This window comes from Vigna umbellata, chromosome 5, assembly GCF_029865625.1.
Source record: "Vigna umbellata cultivar VRB3 chromosome 5, Vumbellata_1.0, whole genome shotgun sequence".
Lineage (NCBI taxonomy): Eukaryota > Viridiplantae > Streptophyta > Magnoliopsida > Fabales > Fabaceae > Vigna > Vigna umbellata.
In genome coordinates, this window is record NC_142169.1 from 63,923,037 (window position 1) to 63,939,023 (window position 15,987).

Here is a 15,987-nt window from a genome sequence, read left to right on the forward strand (position 1 = left end):
GGAGTCTTAGTATTAAATGAAAATGATAAAATTAAATGGAAAAATTTTCCATTGAAAGAAACCAAAAATTCCAAACCCTAGTAGAAGAAGTCAAAACAAGAAACACAAGTCGTAATAAACGTAAAATATTTGGATGATGTCAAATAAACTTGCTGAGGAAGAATAGGTTATTTGTCTTCTGTTCACATCTTTGTAATGATTTTTTTCATTGACTTGACTTCTCTGATCTCAGCTGAGGGAAAGTTTTTAGACATCAAAGACAATTTTACTTAGCAAACATGACGGCAACACACTTTCTACTTTCTCTTATATGAAATTGTTTTCTAGTGGTTTTTATCTATTTATCTATGTGCATGTGGTGGTGGTAATGGCTGAGAATCCAAGTATAAATACAAGTTTCACATTGAATAGAAATGAGAAAGTAAAGCAATATATAAAGATGAAATACCCATTAACTCATTATCTTAAAATTTTGGGTAAAAAGTGGTGTTGATCCCTTATATAGTTGACTCAGATATTATTGGTGTTTGTGTAACCCATAGGAGATTGAAAATGGTTTGCCAACTTTCACCACGCCTTCTTCGTCTCTTTACTTCCTTTGCCTAAGCTAAAAATGTTGAAAGTTTGATGCATTGTGAGAAAGAAAAATAGTACATAATTATATTGTATATATATTTTAGGTGTAAATTCGGTGAGCATAGAAGGGGAAAGTAAAGATCGAGTGGTGGTGATCGGAGAGGGTGTGGATATCACCGATTTGCGACCTGCATGAGGAGAAAAGTGGGTTACGCTGATCTTGTTACAGTAGCAGATGTTGAAGGCTCATGATGAAGACCATCTCCACCATTTTCATGCACTTTTAGCTATGGGGGTGGAGATAGCAAATGTTAAGGATGTCGTTATTTTATATTATTTCTTTTCATACAAGACATAATTACCTTCCGATTTGTACATAATAGAGTATTATAATAACTTTACATTGATATTAAATATTAAATTTACATTTAATTTAATTTAGGTATATTATTTTAATCTCTAAATTGATTGGTCAAAAAGTATCTGTTGGGTCTAACAAAAAGGAGGTTTATCATAGAGACACAGACATCAATAAGATTTGAGTCCAACCATATAAGAGATTGAGACTACTCTTAATCCAAAATCTTAAGACAATGAGTTAATGAGTTCTTTACCTTTATAAAGTGTTCTATTTTTTCATTTCTATCTAATTGGATTTCCAACCAAATCACCTGAGTTAATCAATATAATATTCTTCTATTTGAATTTCTTAAAGTTAATTAATTACGTCAATAGAGTGAAGTGTGAGTTTGTGTATGCAAAGTAAAGTTTTCATCATGTGTCCAAATTTCATATAGATTACTTATCGCGTTCAGATTATAGAACAACAAATATCACTTCTAAAGTGATTAAATTTAAATATAAATGTTTACAATAATATCGAAATTTATCCTAATATTTACAATTCAGTATACCATCTTACTTAATATCGGATCACTATTAATTATAGTTATAGATAAAAATAAATAGAGTTATTGCATATCTATAACACTTTAAATATTATGATTTATTACCATAAATTCACATTGAAAAGGCTAATTAGTGAATTTGAATAGTTCTATAACATTTTATATTAGAAACTGATAATTGATGTTGTTATACATGATATCTATAATAACTATGATAATTAACACTCACGAGACATCTTTAATAAGTCAATTAAATTATGCTTAAATAGATCAATAATGTCCATTAAACATTAATCATAATTACAATTTAATAACATTTAAAATTAAAAATATGTTTAAAAAATTATAATAAATGTATAAATGATGATATTAAATATTATTTTAACAACAATTTACAAGTAAAAATAAAATAAAAAAATAAAAAAATAAAAATATAGGAGTTTGAGAGGAGGGGGTGATTAAGTATCTTTGCTATCCAACTATTTATTTAAAAAAACAAATAAGAAAAGCATTATTTCTAGATCAAACAAAACAGGAAGTTGAAACTACACCTGTTTTTGTTTAAGGTGATTTGGTGTTGATCCTTGGTCATGTTCTTCTCCATTATTGAACTCTGGAGTTCTCAATAAGGAATTAGCAAAGGCACATTCCATGTCATGTTCTTCTTCTCTTTCCTTAGCCTCTGAATGTTTCAAAAATGAATGAACAACTTGTTGAATAAATGGATCAGACTCAATCTTCTCTCTAATATCTTCAGTATCAATCACCCCTGAAAATGCTTCAATCTTTTGTTTTGGATTAGAGGTAGCAGTGTCACAAATATTCTCTTGCACATCTTCGTTCTTTCCTGCCATATTCAAACACTGAGAAAGAACACAATACTTTCTTCATAATCAGATGTATAATTTTATATAAGTAGATTTGAGAAAGCATGCAAATGAATTTATTCATTACTTTAATTCAAGTGTACATGGTTTTGTTAATTAATGAGTGTTCATGTTCTTCATAATTTGAATACTTATAACTGTACATTTGTTATTAATAATAATAAATGTTTTAATTAAAATTTATATTCTATTTCAATTAAGAAATCTTGAAAGATTTATTTTTATTTTATAACATAAATATATAGTTTGAAATTATATATATATATATATATATATATATATATATATATATATATAAAGTTTACCATATAAGTAAATGTCAGTCATATGATGACATATTAAAGCAATTTTTTAACCATAAAAAAATAATTGTATTAATTAAGATAATTTTAATTATAATGTTCAATTATTTGAATATTTAAATTAATAACACATGTATTAATATATTCTGTTTTTCTACATGAGATTTAAATTTTAAAAAATCCTGTTTGATTTCAGTTAGCATGTGTATCATTAATATTTTAGCATACATCTTAAGTAATTATAGTTTTACGGAATTTGCATTCATATAAAAATATAATTAACATTTTCAAGAAACAAAGAAGTATATCTGGTCAATTCAACTTAAAAAGATTATGTATATATTTTTCATTTTTAATATGCTTTATAATAAGTTGGTAACTTCATAATTTATTCTTACTTTTAATTAAATTTACTTATGTTTGATTCTTTGTAGAGTAAGGTTCAATTTCTTTTAAATTTTTTTTTTCACATCTGACAAAATTTTACAGCTTTTTCACTTTAACAAAATAATTAAAAGAGAAGATTTTATATAAGAGAATGTCAGAAATCTTTTACATAAAGAAATGATGATACATGTGTATGGATTTTATGGATTTGGATTTAAAGATGAATTTGGAAAAGTGATTTGAAAGAAAAATGAGGTGAAGATGAAGTTGTTTGCATTAGGGAAATGATTTGAGATGAAAGTTTGTATATGATGTGACAAGTATAATATATTAAAAGAAAATAAATAAAATTAGATAATTATTATTTATCATAAATGTGATATATTAAATATACATAGTGAAAATTATGTTAAAATGAAGTTGTTATTTTAAATTAAAAATAAAGATTTGATAAAATATACTAAAACTGAAGAGGATTTGTAGAAATAAATTTGAATTACATTATCTTAAATAATAATTTCTACATTATTATTACAAGTATTGTTAACATTATAATTATAACAATTATTAAATTTTATTATTAGAGTTATTATAATAAATTGTAACTTAAATGCATGAGTTATAACATGAACATTGCACACCATGAGTTATAAAATCTCTACCTGCATGCATCACTTTTCCACAGTAAAAAGTTAACATAAAAAAATCAACTTAGTAAGTTAAAAATATAGGGCGTATATGATATTTTTTTATTCTTAAGTGATTTTTCATGATAATCTTCTCGTTTGGGTGAAGCAGTTCAGGCTTGTGTCATTTGCATTTTCATGTTTGCTTTTCCTTTTCACTATATTGAAACAAAACAGCGTTTGCCACACGCTTTCCTTAGCTGGTGAACAGAACATCGCTAGAAACCAAACGCGATTCTGTGAGAACATGTGATTAAGTATAACCCGCCATGTAATAACGCATGAGTAATTAAAAACATAACTAGTAATTCAAAAGAGGTTAAATCAGCTACGGACAAAAAGGCCTTTTATTTATCTCAATCTATCCTTAAAAATGGGATTTGATCATGAAAACGATACACTATTAATCAAAAGATCAAAAAGAACATATAAAAATTTATAATTTTGTAGAGATGAAATTTATATTATTTTAGATTTATTTATAATATTTTTTAAAAGAACGTTTGGAAGCAAATTTAATAATGTTTAACATATGAGCTTAGATGTTGGTTTAACAAAACCAACGGGTCATCCAACCCATGATTGAATAAATTAAATTGATTCAAATTTGATTTGATTATAAAAAAAAACTCCACCCAATATTTTATAAATTAAATTACATCTTCGAATTATCGAACGCTAACATCTCTTTTTCATAATTGTATTATGTTGTGTATATTTAATAAATTTATTTGTTTATTCAAAATTTTATATCTACTCAACTAATATCTTGAAAAGAGAACATTCCACTTTCTTTTATTAGTGTTTTGTTTAACTATGTGGTGTCATTTCCTGGTCTTCTGATGAAGCATGGATGAGTTCAATACATCATCGTGATTTTTTATCATCTTAAAAAGGGATATAAAGGATCTGATATTTTTTTTATTCATCTTTGGATAAACTTTTCAAAAGTTTGGACTGGATCACCCTAATGAAGAAGAAAAATATCTGAATACTTCAATGGCGAATGATACTCAGTAACAGCAAAAGGATACAAAATAGTATATAAGATAGATAACATCATAGAAAGAGAAAATGAGAAACATTAGAAAAAATGAATAAACTTTAAAAAGTGATATAATCATGGTTACTTATCCTGTGCTTACGAATTTTTTCTTTAATCAGTGATATAAAGATTCTTCTTTTACTAATTTCCTTTAAGTGTGATAATAACATTGTGCTGATTAAAAAATTCATCACATAACAACATTTTCTGAAACGACAGTAGTGGACCCCATTAATTTCCATACTTGGTTATCTTCTTTTTCATCAACTGGTCCTTTCAGTTTTTTTCCTTTTGTGTTTGAAACTCCAAATTTCAGTCTATGCAGCATGTCTCCATCCCAATCAAAGGTTTAAGCTTATCTTATCTCCATGGCACTGAAAAAAACCATCAAACTCATACGAAAACTACTCTACTGTTGGTGTGCTTCAAATCCTAATTGCAAATTAATCTGAGCTTATTGGTATCCAAAAGTAATGGAAGAACTGTTTTCATTCAAACTTTTTCTTTAGATTGAAAACTCATAAGCCAAACATTCACAGTGTATATGCAAACATCTTTCATCTAATTGTCCAAAGAAGATACATTGAGCAAAGTGGCCAGTGATTGGATTCTGGGGCAATAATTATATCTGCATGATGATTGAAGGAATGAAAAATTGCATAGTCCTAGGAGCAAAAATGCATGTTGATGCAAAAGCAACCGGGAAGTGATAAGCATGTGCCACAGTGTGGCTTTATCTTTCTCTTCACTCTTTTTTGGTGGCAGACAAAACAAAACTACTAAAATTTAAGTGTTAAATAAGTTTTCTGCATTGTGCAGAATCTGCACCAACCTTCTCAATTGATGCTTGGATTCCCTCAAAGTGGCAAGAAAGTTATAAAGATTATAAGGAAGATAAGGTGTTTCTGAATGAGCATTTGCTGAAGGAAGAATTTCCCATGATCTTGCTTTTCCGTGCTGACTTTTATTAAAGAACTCTGAAATGCTAGCAAATAGAGTACTTTTTTTTCTCTCTTTTGTGTCTCCTTTTTCAGCCTTTTCTTTTTGTTGGTTGAGAATATCAGTGTCTATGTTTTAACCCTTGTCTTAGAAAACGATAGTATACTTTTAAAATTTATGAAAAAGCTCGCAAAGGGTCTGGAATATATAATAAAACGTAACCATCCTTTTGATCCCCACACGTAGGAATAACTTATTAAGATTAATTATTTTTTATTTCAGATATTATCAATTTTGGAGTATGAAATTTTGTTACAAGCGTGATTTTTTAATAGATTTATTTAACTAAATAGAAATAATACGAACGAGATTGATTAATGTGAATGAATAATGGAATGTACATGAATGATGAAGGTAAAAGAACCTCCCCTTTTGCGTATTATGCTAACTTTTGTTTTTGTCTGTTTCTATATATGAGTATTAAAGATATGATTAGATGTTAAATGTAGAAAATTTTGATGCAAAATCAAACTTTGATTGACACCATTGAATGTTAATTTTGAAAAATTTATTTAGTCAGAGATTAATTTTGTCTCATTACATAGGTAAACTTAACTTATAATTTTTTTTTTCACTAAAGGTATTTATAAATTAGGTTGGATTGGGTTCCGGTAAACTCGATGTCCAATCCATTAAAAAAGATTTAGTTGAGTTTATTATACATTTTTCTATGATAATTAACTCCGTTTAAGCTAACTCTTTTTTAACCGATTGAAATAGGTTGACTGGGTTAACATTTTGAAAATCATTCTTCTTGCTAAAAATATAATTTTTAAGTATTAATTTAATTAAAAAATAATACAATTTGTGTAAAAGTTATATTATTATTTTAAGTATTAATCTAATTAAAATATAACATAATTTTTTAAGAAATCATATTAATAATTTATGTAAGTGAATAAGTCAAAATCATAATAAGTTATAAAAGAAAAATATAACATAATTATAAAATTGAATATTGGATGAGATTTGGTTGAATCATCATCTAACTCTTGTAACAGTGAATTGTGAATTAGTTTTGGTTGAGAGAAAAAAAGTATGGGATGATCATCTAATTAGTATCCACTGCATCATAAATTATGAATTTGTTAAAATATATTTATTTGATATTTTAATGATTAAGATATCTTAGTTTGTTAGATAAATTATTGGCTTTATAAATGTTAAATTTGATATGAACAAAAATTTAACAATGTATGATGTTTATGTAAATTTTATTTTTCACTTTTACATAATTTGATTATTGTTATTGAAAACATTTTATAAAGCCAATTTTACTATCTTGTTTCTATTTTTTATTTCATTATCCATTTTTAATGTCGATATTTGGTGTTAGTTCTTGATTTAAGTTATTAATCTCAAACTTTAAGTTAGATCCTTGATATTGGGATTATATATGTAAATGTGAGATTATATATATGTAAATGTACCTCATCCTCAAATCAGTTTTAAGAAATTAATCTTGTTATTGTATAGATTAATTTCAGAAAAGCTAACATTTTTATAATATCTTTTAGGTTTAATCATTTTCGACATCCCTATTTATGTACAAATGTCTCAATTGGGTCCTCGTTTTTTAGAGTGTATCAAAATGGTCCTTAATTTTGAAAATTGATATCAATTGAGTCCTTTCCGTTAAGTTGGCTGGACAACGTTAAAAAAATTGATGAGTGGCTGGACGACCGTTCGTTCGGTGGTCGACGAGAGTTCGTTCGCTTCGTTCGCTGGTGAACGAGCGTTCGTTTGTCATCTCAGCAACCACTCATCAATTTTTTTAACGCCGTCCAGCCAACTTAACGGAAAGGACTCAATTGATATCAATTTTCAAAATTAAGGACCATTTTGATACACTTTAGAAAACGAGGACCCATCTGAGACATTCGTACATAAATAGGGATGTCGAAAAGGATTAAACCTATCTTTTATTAGCCTTCAAGAGTTGAAATGATCACAGGATGCTCCAAATATTACTTAAGTAGGGTTATACTTATAATGTATATTTAATCTCTCTTTAATATTTAGTGCTAATTACATTTAATCGTCTTGTTATTTGTTGTGTGGTAAGATTGTTTCACCTATATACTATAAATTGACCTAATTTCATATATAAAACACATATATTTCATACAAATTATTATAGGTTACTGTATATTTATAAATGGTTCAACGATAAGTAGAATAGATTTTAACATTATATTAGATAATAAATTTAAACTTAATTTATCATTGTCAAAATGGTCAATAACATAAAATTTGTCTTACTTATGTAGTGTAATATATTTAATTAATTTGAGATCTCATACACTAAAAGATTGTTTAAAACAATTAATTACAAATTATAAATGAAGATAATTTGTTCAAATAGAAAACATGATGTAGTTTTTAATACATATTGAAATTTTGTGATATAAATTCGTATAAAAGTTTTTGTCAAATCGGTTAATTTAAAATATTTATAATTCAATTACTTTGACAAAATATATAGTTAAACTGACAAAAAAAATGCTACGTTAACTATATATAAGGATCACAAGTTATCTTATTAGGTATTTTCATTATGTTAGTGTTTGGATGAGAAAAATAAGTTGTTATAGTAAATATGATTGAAGCTGGGCACCATCTTCATGTGATGCCAATGTCATGTTACTATTAAAATAACATTAATTAAACCTTTGGGACACTTTTTTTTACAAATTGTGTCTTATTTTGGAATTTTCTTCCCTAACGAGAATAATCAAATTTAATCTTTAACACTATTATAGTAAGCAATACTCATTTGTTCCATGATAATAAACAATATTTAATTTTAATGTTTTATAAAGAAATATTTTAATATTTAATTTATATTGTTTATTTGAATTTGTTGTTGTTTACTGTAGTAGTTAAATAAGATTCAAACATGTGACTTTTTTCTAATATTTTTTTAAAATTTCACTTTTAGTCCTCAATAAATTTTCTCTATTATTGTTTTTTATAAGTTTTATTTATTTATTTTAGTATATGTGATTTATTAACTTTTTTTAATAATAAAATATCTCTTAAGCGATCATGTCAATATTTAACTAGAACTAATATATTTATTTCTTAAAAACATAATAGTGTAATAAAAATAACGTATTTTCTTTTTAACTATTTTATTATTAAATACAAAGTGCTTAAATAGAGGAATGCAAACAGTAATGAAAATATATATAAAATAACTTCTTTTCATCACAATAATTTTTTTTCCAATTAGAAGAAGAAACTTATTAAAAAATCACATTAAAAATTAAAAATTCAGGAAATATAAACAAGTTGTTTATCATTTTAAAAGATGTTTAATTATATATTTGATCATTATATTTTGATTCAATTTAACTTTTTTATTTATTTTTTATTCAATTTATTCTTTTACTTTTCAAAACGATCTAATTTGATAATTTTCATAAATTGATGTTAACGTGATTTATGTACACCTAAAGTGTAGTAGAATTTTTAAATTCTTTTAATTTTATAATTTTATAATTTTTAAATTTTTAAATTTTTACTTTTTTAAAAGATATAAACTATTACATATCAAGTTATGATTGAGTCATTTGACAAAGATAATATCACATGTCATTATTTTTTTTTATATTTAAAATTTTCATTTAATTTAATTTTTATATTTTAAAAAATAAACAATCCAGTCTATTTTCAATTTGAGATTATACTAAAAATTAAATTTAAATACAACTTATATATACATTTTTTTAAATATATATATATATATATATATATATATATATATATATTAAATCACTTCATCTAAATACTTAAATTACTTTATTTTTTACTTTTGTAAAAAATAAAATAATTTAAATATATAAATTGTAAATAAATTAAAATAATTTAAATATATAAGTTGTGATTTGAATAAAATCACTTGATTTATAAATTCTAAAAAATAATTTTAATGTGATGAAATTTAATAATTAATTTAGTAAATTGTTTAATTTTTCAAAATTGAAAAAAATCAAAATTTTAAATACATAAATTAAATTGAAAACAATTACTATCAATAAAACTGACACATGATATTTTATATTTCAAGAAAATTAAAAATAATTAAAAATTTTATAAATAAACTGGTAACATGTATGACATCAACTTAAAAAAAAATTAAAACGTTTTAAAAATTAAAAAAAACTAAATTAAATAAAAAAATTATATCAACCAAACAAATATACTACAACACTAAAGATATAATCAAACTTTAAAAAATTAGGTTAATTGGTTAATTACCTTTCCGTGTAGAAATGGTAGAGGGCCAAAATCTGCCGCCCACATAGAAGAAAAAACAAACAGAAAGCGAGGGCATTATGGTAATTCCGACCAACCCTCCTAATAATAACACCGAGCTGCTAGCATTAGCAGCACATTACTAACTACACTGTCTTGAGCTTTACTCAAATGACTAACATCAACAACAGTGATGCAACATTAACTCATTGATTGCTCTTGTCTTTCTTCCTTGCTCTTCATCCTCCAACTCCATACACTCACACCAACCTCTTTCACTTCCCAAAGGTAAGATTTGTGTTTCACTTTGTTTGGGATCAGCATTTTGAGTGGCATGTTGGAGCCAAGATTCAGTGGTGTCCTTTTCCTGTGGCTTTTGTGTGGAACTTTGGTTCCAATGGCGGAATCAGCCATAGGGGTCAACTGGGGTACCATTTCTTCCCACAGGCTAAAGCCAACCACTGTGGTTGATCTGCTGAGGGACAACAAGATCTCAAAAGTGAAGCTTTTTGAGGCAGACTCTGATGTGTTGAGGGCTCTCATGGGGAGTGGCATTCAGGTAATGGTGGGGATCCCCAATGAGATGCTGCCCCTCTTGAGTTCCTCCTCTGCTTCTGCTGATTTGTGGGTTAGACAGAATGTTTCTGCTTATGTGGGTAGAGGGGGTGCTGATATCAGGTGCAAATCTAATATTTTTCTGTTTCAAAATCTGATCTTTTTGTTTGTTAGTTACCTTGAGAATGTCTGAGATTTACTTCCAAGTGGTGATTATATAAACGGGAATAACCCAATATTATATTTTGATAAAACAAATGCTAATAAGGAATGTTTTCTGTTGACTATTATATCTTGCAAAGAGACAGTGGCTGTATTCAGTGCCTAGTAGACTAGTCTTCCTCACTTTATAATACATGGCCACTATTGAATTGTTTTTAACAAGTCGTATTCAAACAAGAATTAATTAGAATATATTGATAGAGTACGAAGCGTTTATAGTGTTATCAAAATTGTTGGTTTTTTTAATAATATGTTGATAGTCATATCTGTGTGGTTCTCACTTGATTCACAATTTAATTACATCAAAATTAAACCCTTGTTCAAAGATTTTTTTTTTCTTGCCAGTGAGGGTGACATAAAGGCAACATTGGAGGTAGTATAGAAAGATCTTATGCTAAATAATAATTTTGAACCATTCGTTTTTAATTTGTGTAATTCAAAGAGTCAACCTCGTATAGTGGGATAAAACTTTGTTGTTGTCGTTGTTGGTTGGACTGTACACCTCCATTTTGGGATGTATGAGGTGGAAGGAAGACAGGGATAAAGAAATAAAGTTGAAGGAGAAAGTAACAAATTTGATAAGTGATACAATAAGAAAGGAAGAGAGACAGAAAGAAAACGGGGAGAGGAGGGAAAATAGGATGAAAGAAAAACTGAGTGTATGTTTATTACTGCACTTCTTTTTTCCACTGCTTCCATATGGCAATATATTTCTAGTAGCTTTTCAACATTTGTACCTTGTATAACAGGTACGTTGCTGTTGGAAACGAGCCTTTCCTTTCAAGTTATAATGGTCAATATCAGAACTTAGTCATGCCCGCAATACTCAATATACAACAGTCTTTAGTCAAGGCAAATCTTGGTGGTTATGTAAAACTAGTTGTCCCTTGCAATGCAGATGCCTATGAGTCCTCAGCACTTCCTTCCCAAGGGGCATTCCGGCCTGAACTGACCCAAATTATGACTCAACTTGTTCAGTTCCTCAACTCAAATGGTTCCCCATTTGTTGTTAATATCTACCCCTTTCTTAGTCTTTATGACAATGATGATTTCCCACAAGAGTATGCATTTTTTGAAGGAACTACTCATGCTGTCCAAGATGGTTCAAATGTTTACACCAATGCATTTGATGGAAACTATGACACTTTAGTTGCGGCCCTCATTAAACTTGGATATGGTCAGATGCCTATAGTTATTGGAGAAATCGGTTGGCCCTCTGATGGAGCCGTTGGTGCAAATACCACTGCTGCAAAGGTTTTCAATCAAGGCTTTATCAATCACATTGCAAGTAACAAAGGGACCCCCTTGAGGCCAAATGCTCCACCTATGGATGCCTATCTTTTCAGTCTGTTTGATGAAGGAGCTAAGAGCACACTTCCTGGAAACTTTGAAAGACACTGGGGGATATTCTCTTTTGATGGACAGGCAAAGTATCCACTAAACCTTTTACTTGGAAACAAGGAATTGAAAAATGCAAGGAATGTTGAATATCTTCCATCTAGATGGTGTGTGGCAAACCCCTCCAGTGATTTGACAAATGTAGTAAACCATATGAGACTAGCCTGTAGTGTTGCAGACTGCACTACCCTTAACTACGGTGGTTCATGTAATGAAATTGGTGAGAAGGGAAATGTATCATATGCTTTTAACAGTTACTATCAGCTACAAATGCAAGATTCACGTAGCTGCGATTTTGATGGGCTTGGTATCGTTACTTTCCTAGATCCTTCAATTGGTGATTGTCGTTTTCTTGTAGGAGTTACAGATAAAGGCACGGATTCATCTTCGTCTCAAAAGACATATCAGTGGTGGATTCTGTTGCTAGTTCTTATTTTACCAGGGACTTTTATGCTTCCAATATGACTTAGGTTTCATTAGTGGGTTTTTGATGGTCCCCTCTTCAGAGACTGTTTAGAACTAGAATAGCTGATATACCTATTTAACCTAAGAAATATTCAAAAGATTCATGGTTTGTAGCCAGGATATGATTAAGTCATTGTATCATATCAGAGACGGTATAAACACTATCACTTTATATTGAATATTATACATATTTAATTTATATATGTTCTGCGGATTCCTATTAATGGATCATAATATAATTTTTATTAACTCACCTCTGCTGGAAGGGCAGAAGCATGCATTACAGTTTACATTTCTGGCAGAAGCACTGAATTCAAATGTTTTTTAGATTTAGTATCTATCTACCATTAAATCGTTTAATTTATAGGATACTTAAATTCATCAATCTAGGAATGGATAAGCTTTTACCTTTTCCCTTTACATACTTTCTAACTTTGGAGTCATATCCATCATTTTATTTCAGTTTAAAGGAAGTAGTGTACTAGTGCCAATAAGTTATACCAGGAAATCATTCTACAACGCATAGCAAGGGATCGTAAGACCATTTGTACCCTTTTGAAAATTCCATAGGTGGATGATGAAGATATCTGTAAATGATTTCTGAGTTGAATTTTCTCTTGAGATCATATAGAAGAGGGAAATTTTGATTACATTAACTTACAAACCAGTAACACTTTAACTTCTAGCAGAGTACATATTTAATTTTTTGCATTCCAGGATAATTATTTATTGCATTATATTATTTATGCATCTGAGTGGTAAAGAGAAGCATATATCGAAGGTCTGCTTCAACCTTGTGATGGCTAAGTTTAAGAGCAACATCCATCTCCACAACATACGTTCCCACATCTGATCATTGGCTTCCATATGAACCAGCAGCACCTACAACCTTCACAGAAAAGTGTAATGGCAGATACTTACTTTTAGTTTGCTTGAATCTTAGGTGGTATAATACTAATTTGGTAATAAGAAAAGAGTGCTAAAGCATAAGTTTTCGTTGATTTTACCTTGAGGATAATAAATGATATGCTTAGAAGTTGGGGGATGACCCTTTGGATTGTCCACAGTGGCTGAAACGACTATGAATGTCACCAGAAAGAGCCATGAAACAGCAATGACAAAAGCTGCTTTTCTCACCATTTTTTCTACCTTGCTGATACATTTCCATTCTACACGCAAACCTAATTTATAGCAAGTTCACTTTGGACAGTACTATGGGCAAAACGCGGCGGATTCTACAACTTGTCTCTTGATATTTAACTATTGATGCCTATCTCTAACTTGAATGTGGGCACAGTTTGTCTGTTACACACACTAGTCCTCAACTTTTATATGCTCGCCAAGTTTGACTATCACCGTCTTTAAACCAACTTGCTAGCTCAAAAACCTTCACTACTGATTGAAACTATCTTTTTGCATGGCTTATTCAGTGTATATATGCAAGTAACTTGTTTAACATAAGATTGAAGTTAAAAATTCTATTTTTTTTTTTGCTTACGCTGAAGATTTTGAAATAACCAGCACTAGTTTGAATTTGAAAAGAAAAGCAGACATACAGAGTCAATTTCAACAATTTTACTTGGAGTTGATTTAGCACATAACCCAAATGTTCTTATTCTCTGGGTTTTTTGCAATACTCTGGCTTGATCCATATATTTACAGAAGATGCAAATCCAAGATTGGCATTATGTTACTATTAGTGAGTGTTAGATGTTAGGAGCTTGAACTTGTAAGTACTAGCTTCCCCAACAGGGAAAGATGCATCAGATAATTTTCCATGGGCTCTCTTGTTGTCATAACCAGCATACTCATCCTTTAAGAATGGCTCAACGTGTAGCAAGGTCAGCCCTTTCTTTTCTGCCTTCTTCACCAGATCCCATTTGTTGTATGGATCTCCCTCTTTCTGTGTAACATGAATCTCCCCATCGTCCTTCTTTAACAGAGCCTTGGCATTTGCCAAAAAACTCTTCAGCAACCTTTTGTTCAACCTGTATAGTAAGTAACCATGTCCATTCTCAATAAATGAAAAACATATTCTACTTAAAGCAAACCAAGACGCTTGCATGTCTCCATTGTCTGCCATGGTGTACTATACAAGAAACAAACTATACACTGCAATGAATGAACAATTATGAAAAGAGTAGAAAGATGTTCCAAATTCTAAGTCCTGGATAACAAAACTATGTAATTGGATAAATATAAATAATTGAAAAAAAAGGCAACTTTCAACATTTTAGGAAAATAGATTACTATCTTTCTGATTTCACTTGTCTCTTCAATAAGATAAAAAGTAATTTTTTTTTCAAGTTCAGTCCTGAGCCCAAGTGTGACTACTAGTCAAAGCTCCGAGTCAATTACCAAAACAGCTGCATTGCTGGAAGTTACTGCTAGCAATGACAATAAGTTGATGCTCAAACTCTTTTGTCTCTTTTACAGTCATAGAATGAAGTTATTGATGAACAAAACCAAATATTCGAAAGTAATAACAACCTCAATCAAGCCTGCATGTAGAAGGGATGATCACTAACAAAATCTAATAATTAATGAGAAAAGACAAAGAAAGTTTAACTAACAAAAGGAAAAGAAAGGGCATACAAATTAAAGATATGAAAAAGTTGTCGAGAAAGGAAACATAACTGGATCTGGCAGTGGCTATTCTCTGGGTATATAAAGCCAACATGTGGGAAGTTATACACAATGCGATCGAACCTCTGAGTCTTGAGAAAAAAATGATTACTCATTTCCTTGGCATCAACCCCGTGAAAAACACGGCAGCCTCTTTCTTCAAGTTCCAGCACATTGCTGACTCCATTACAGTACTTCTTCCCAATGTCACCTGCAAAAACAAAAACAAAAACAAAAAGACTATGAAAAGGGTGTGATGGAAAGGATCCAAGATTGAATCTTTCCACTTCCATGGGTGAAAAGAGAGGCAAAAGTGAAAAGCTTGTTAGATGGGTTGACCATGGGAATCAAGGGAAGTGGCAACGAGGTTGTGGGCAGAACCAAAAGCCCTGGCCAAACACAGAGAAAAAGAAAAGTCACCCTCCCCAACAAGGAGAATCTTATGCTTTGATGAGTAATGCTTTTTCCATTTATCTGCCTTTGCTGATTCTTCATCCTTCAACCCTGATTCTTGATCACAATCATCTGTACAAAGATTATCATCATCATTATTTCTTGTATCCATCCACTTTGAAGAATGTTATTGCAGTGGTCCTTGGTGTACTAAACTTTCACTGCCAACCCCATTCACCAATAATTCACCTATAGTTCAAATTTCTTGCACTTCTTTTC

The 15,987-nt window shown here is 29.3% G+C and overlaps 2 protein-coding genes and 1 pseudogene across 2 annotated transcripts; 2 read left to right on the forward strand and 1 right to left on the reverse strand.

Annotated features, from left to right (window-relative positions):
* Nucleotides 1-367: 367 nt before the first annotated feature.
* Nucleotides 368-893, forward strand: LOC148198799 (heavy metal-associated isoprenylated plant protein 47 pseudogene; annotated as a pseudogene).
* A 9,200-nt stretch (nt 894-10,093) lies between these two features.
* LOC124848671 (glucan endo-1,3-beta-glucosidase 5-like) lies at nt 10,094-12,893 on the forward strand. Its single transcript, XM_047326427.2, has 2 exons — nt 10,094-10,728; nt 11,577-12,893. The coding sequence occupies exons 1-2, from the start codon at nt 10,385-10,387 to the stop codon at nt 12,688-12,690; spliced, it is 1,458 nt and encodes a 485-aa protein (XP_047182383.1). The 5' UTR covers nt 10,094-10,384; the 3' UTR covers nt 12,691-12,893.
* A 1,350-nt stretch (nt 12,894-14,243) lies between these two features.
* Nucleotides 14,244-15,987, reverse strand: LOC124848617 (uncharacterized protein At4g26485-like). The gene is made up of 3 exons (XM_047326340.2): nt 15,655-15,987; nt 15,328-15,526; nt 14,244-14,678 (listed from the first exon to the last, which is right to left on the reverse strand). The coding sequence occupies exons 1-3, from the start codon at nt 15,878-15,880 to the stop codon at nt 14,387-14,389; spliced, it is 717 nt and encodes a 238-aa protein (XP_047182296.1). The 5' UTR covers nt 15,881-15,987; the 3' UTR covers nt 14,244-14,386.

What these genes read in the sequence shown, in the direction of transcription:
- LOC124848671 (XM_047326427.2), top strand. Translation starts at nt 10,385, where the DNA reads ATGTTGGAGCCAAGATTCAGTGGTGTCCTTTTCCTGTGGCTTTTGTGT. An exon ending in AGAGGGGGTGCTGATATCAG is followed by an intron (nt 10,729 to 11,576) that starts GTGCAAATCTAA and finishes CTTGTATAACAG; the next exon opens with GTACGTTGCTGTTGGAAACG.
- LOC124848617 (XM_047326340.2), bottom strand. Translation starts at nt 15,880, where the DNA reads ATGGATACAAGAAATAATGATGATGATAATCTTTGTACAGATGATTGT. An exon ending in CACTTCCCTTGATTCCCATG is followed by an intron (nt 15,527 to 15,654) that starts GTCAACCCATCT and finishes TTGTTTTTGCAG; the next exon opens with GTGACATTGGGAAGAAGTAC. An exon ending in AATAGCCACTGCCAGATCCA is followed by an intron (nt 14,679 to 15,327) that starts GTTATGTTTCCT and finishes CTTACTATACAG; the next exon opens with GTTGAACAAAAGGTTGCTGA.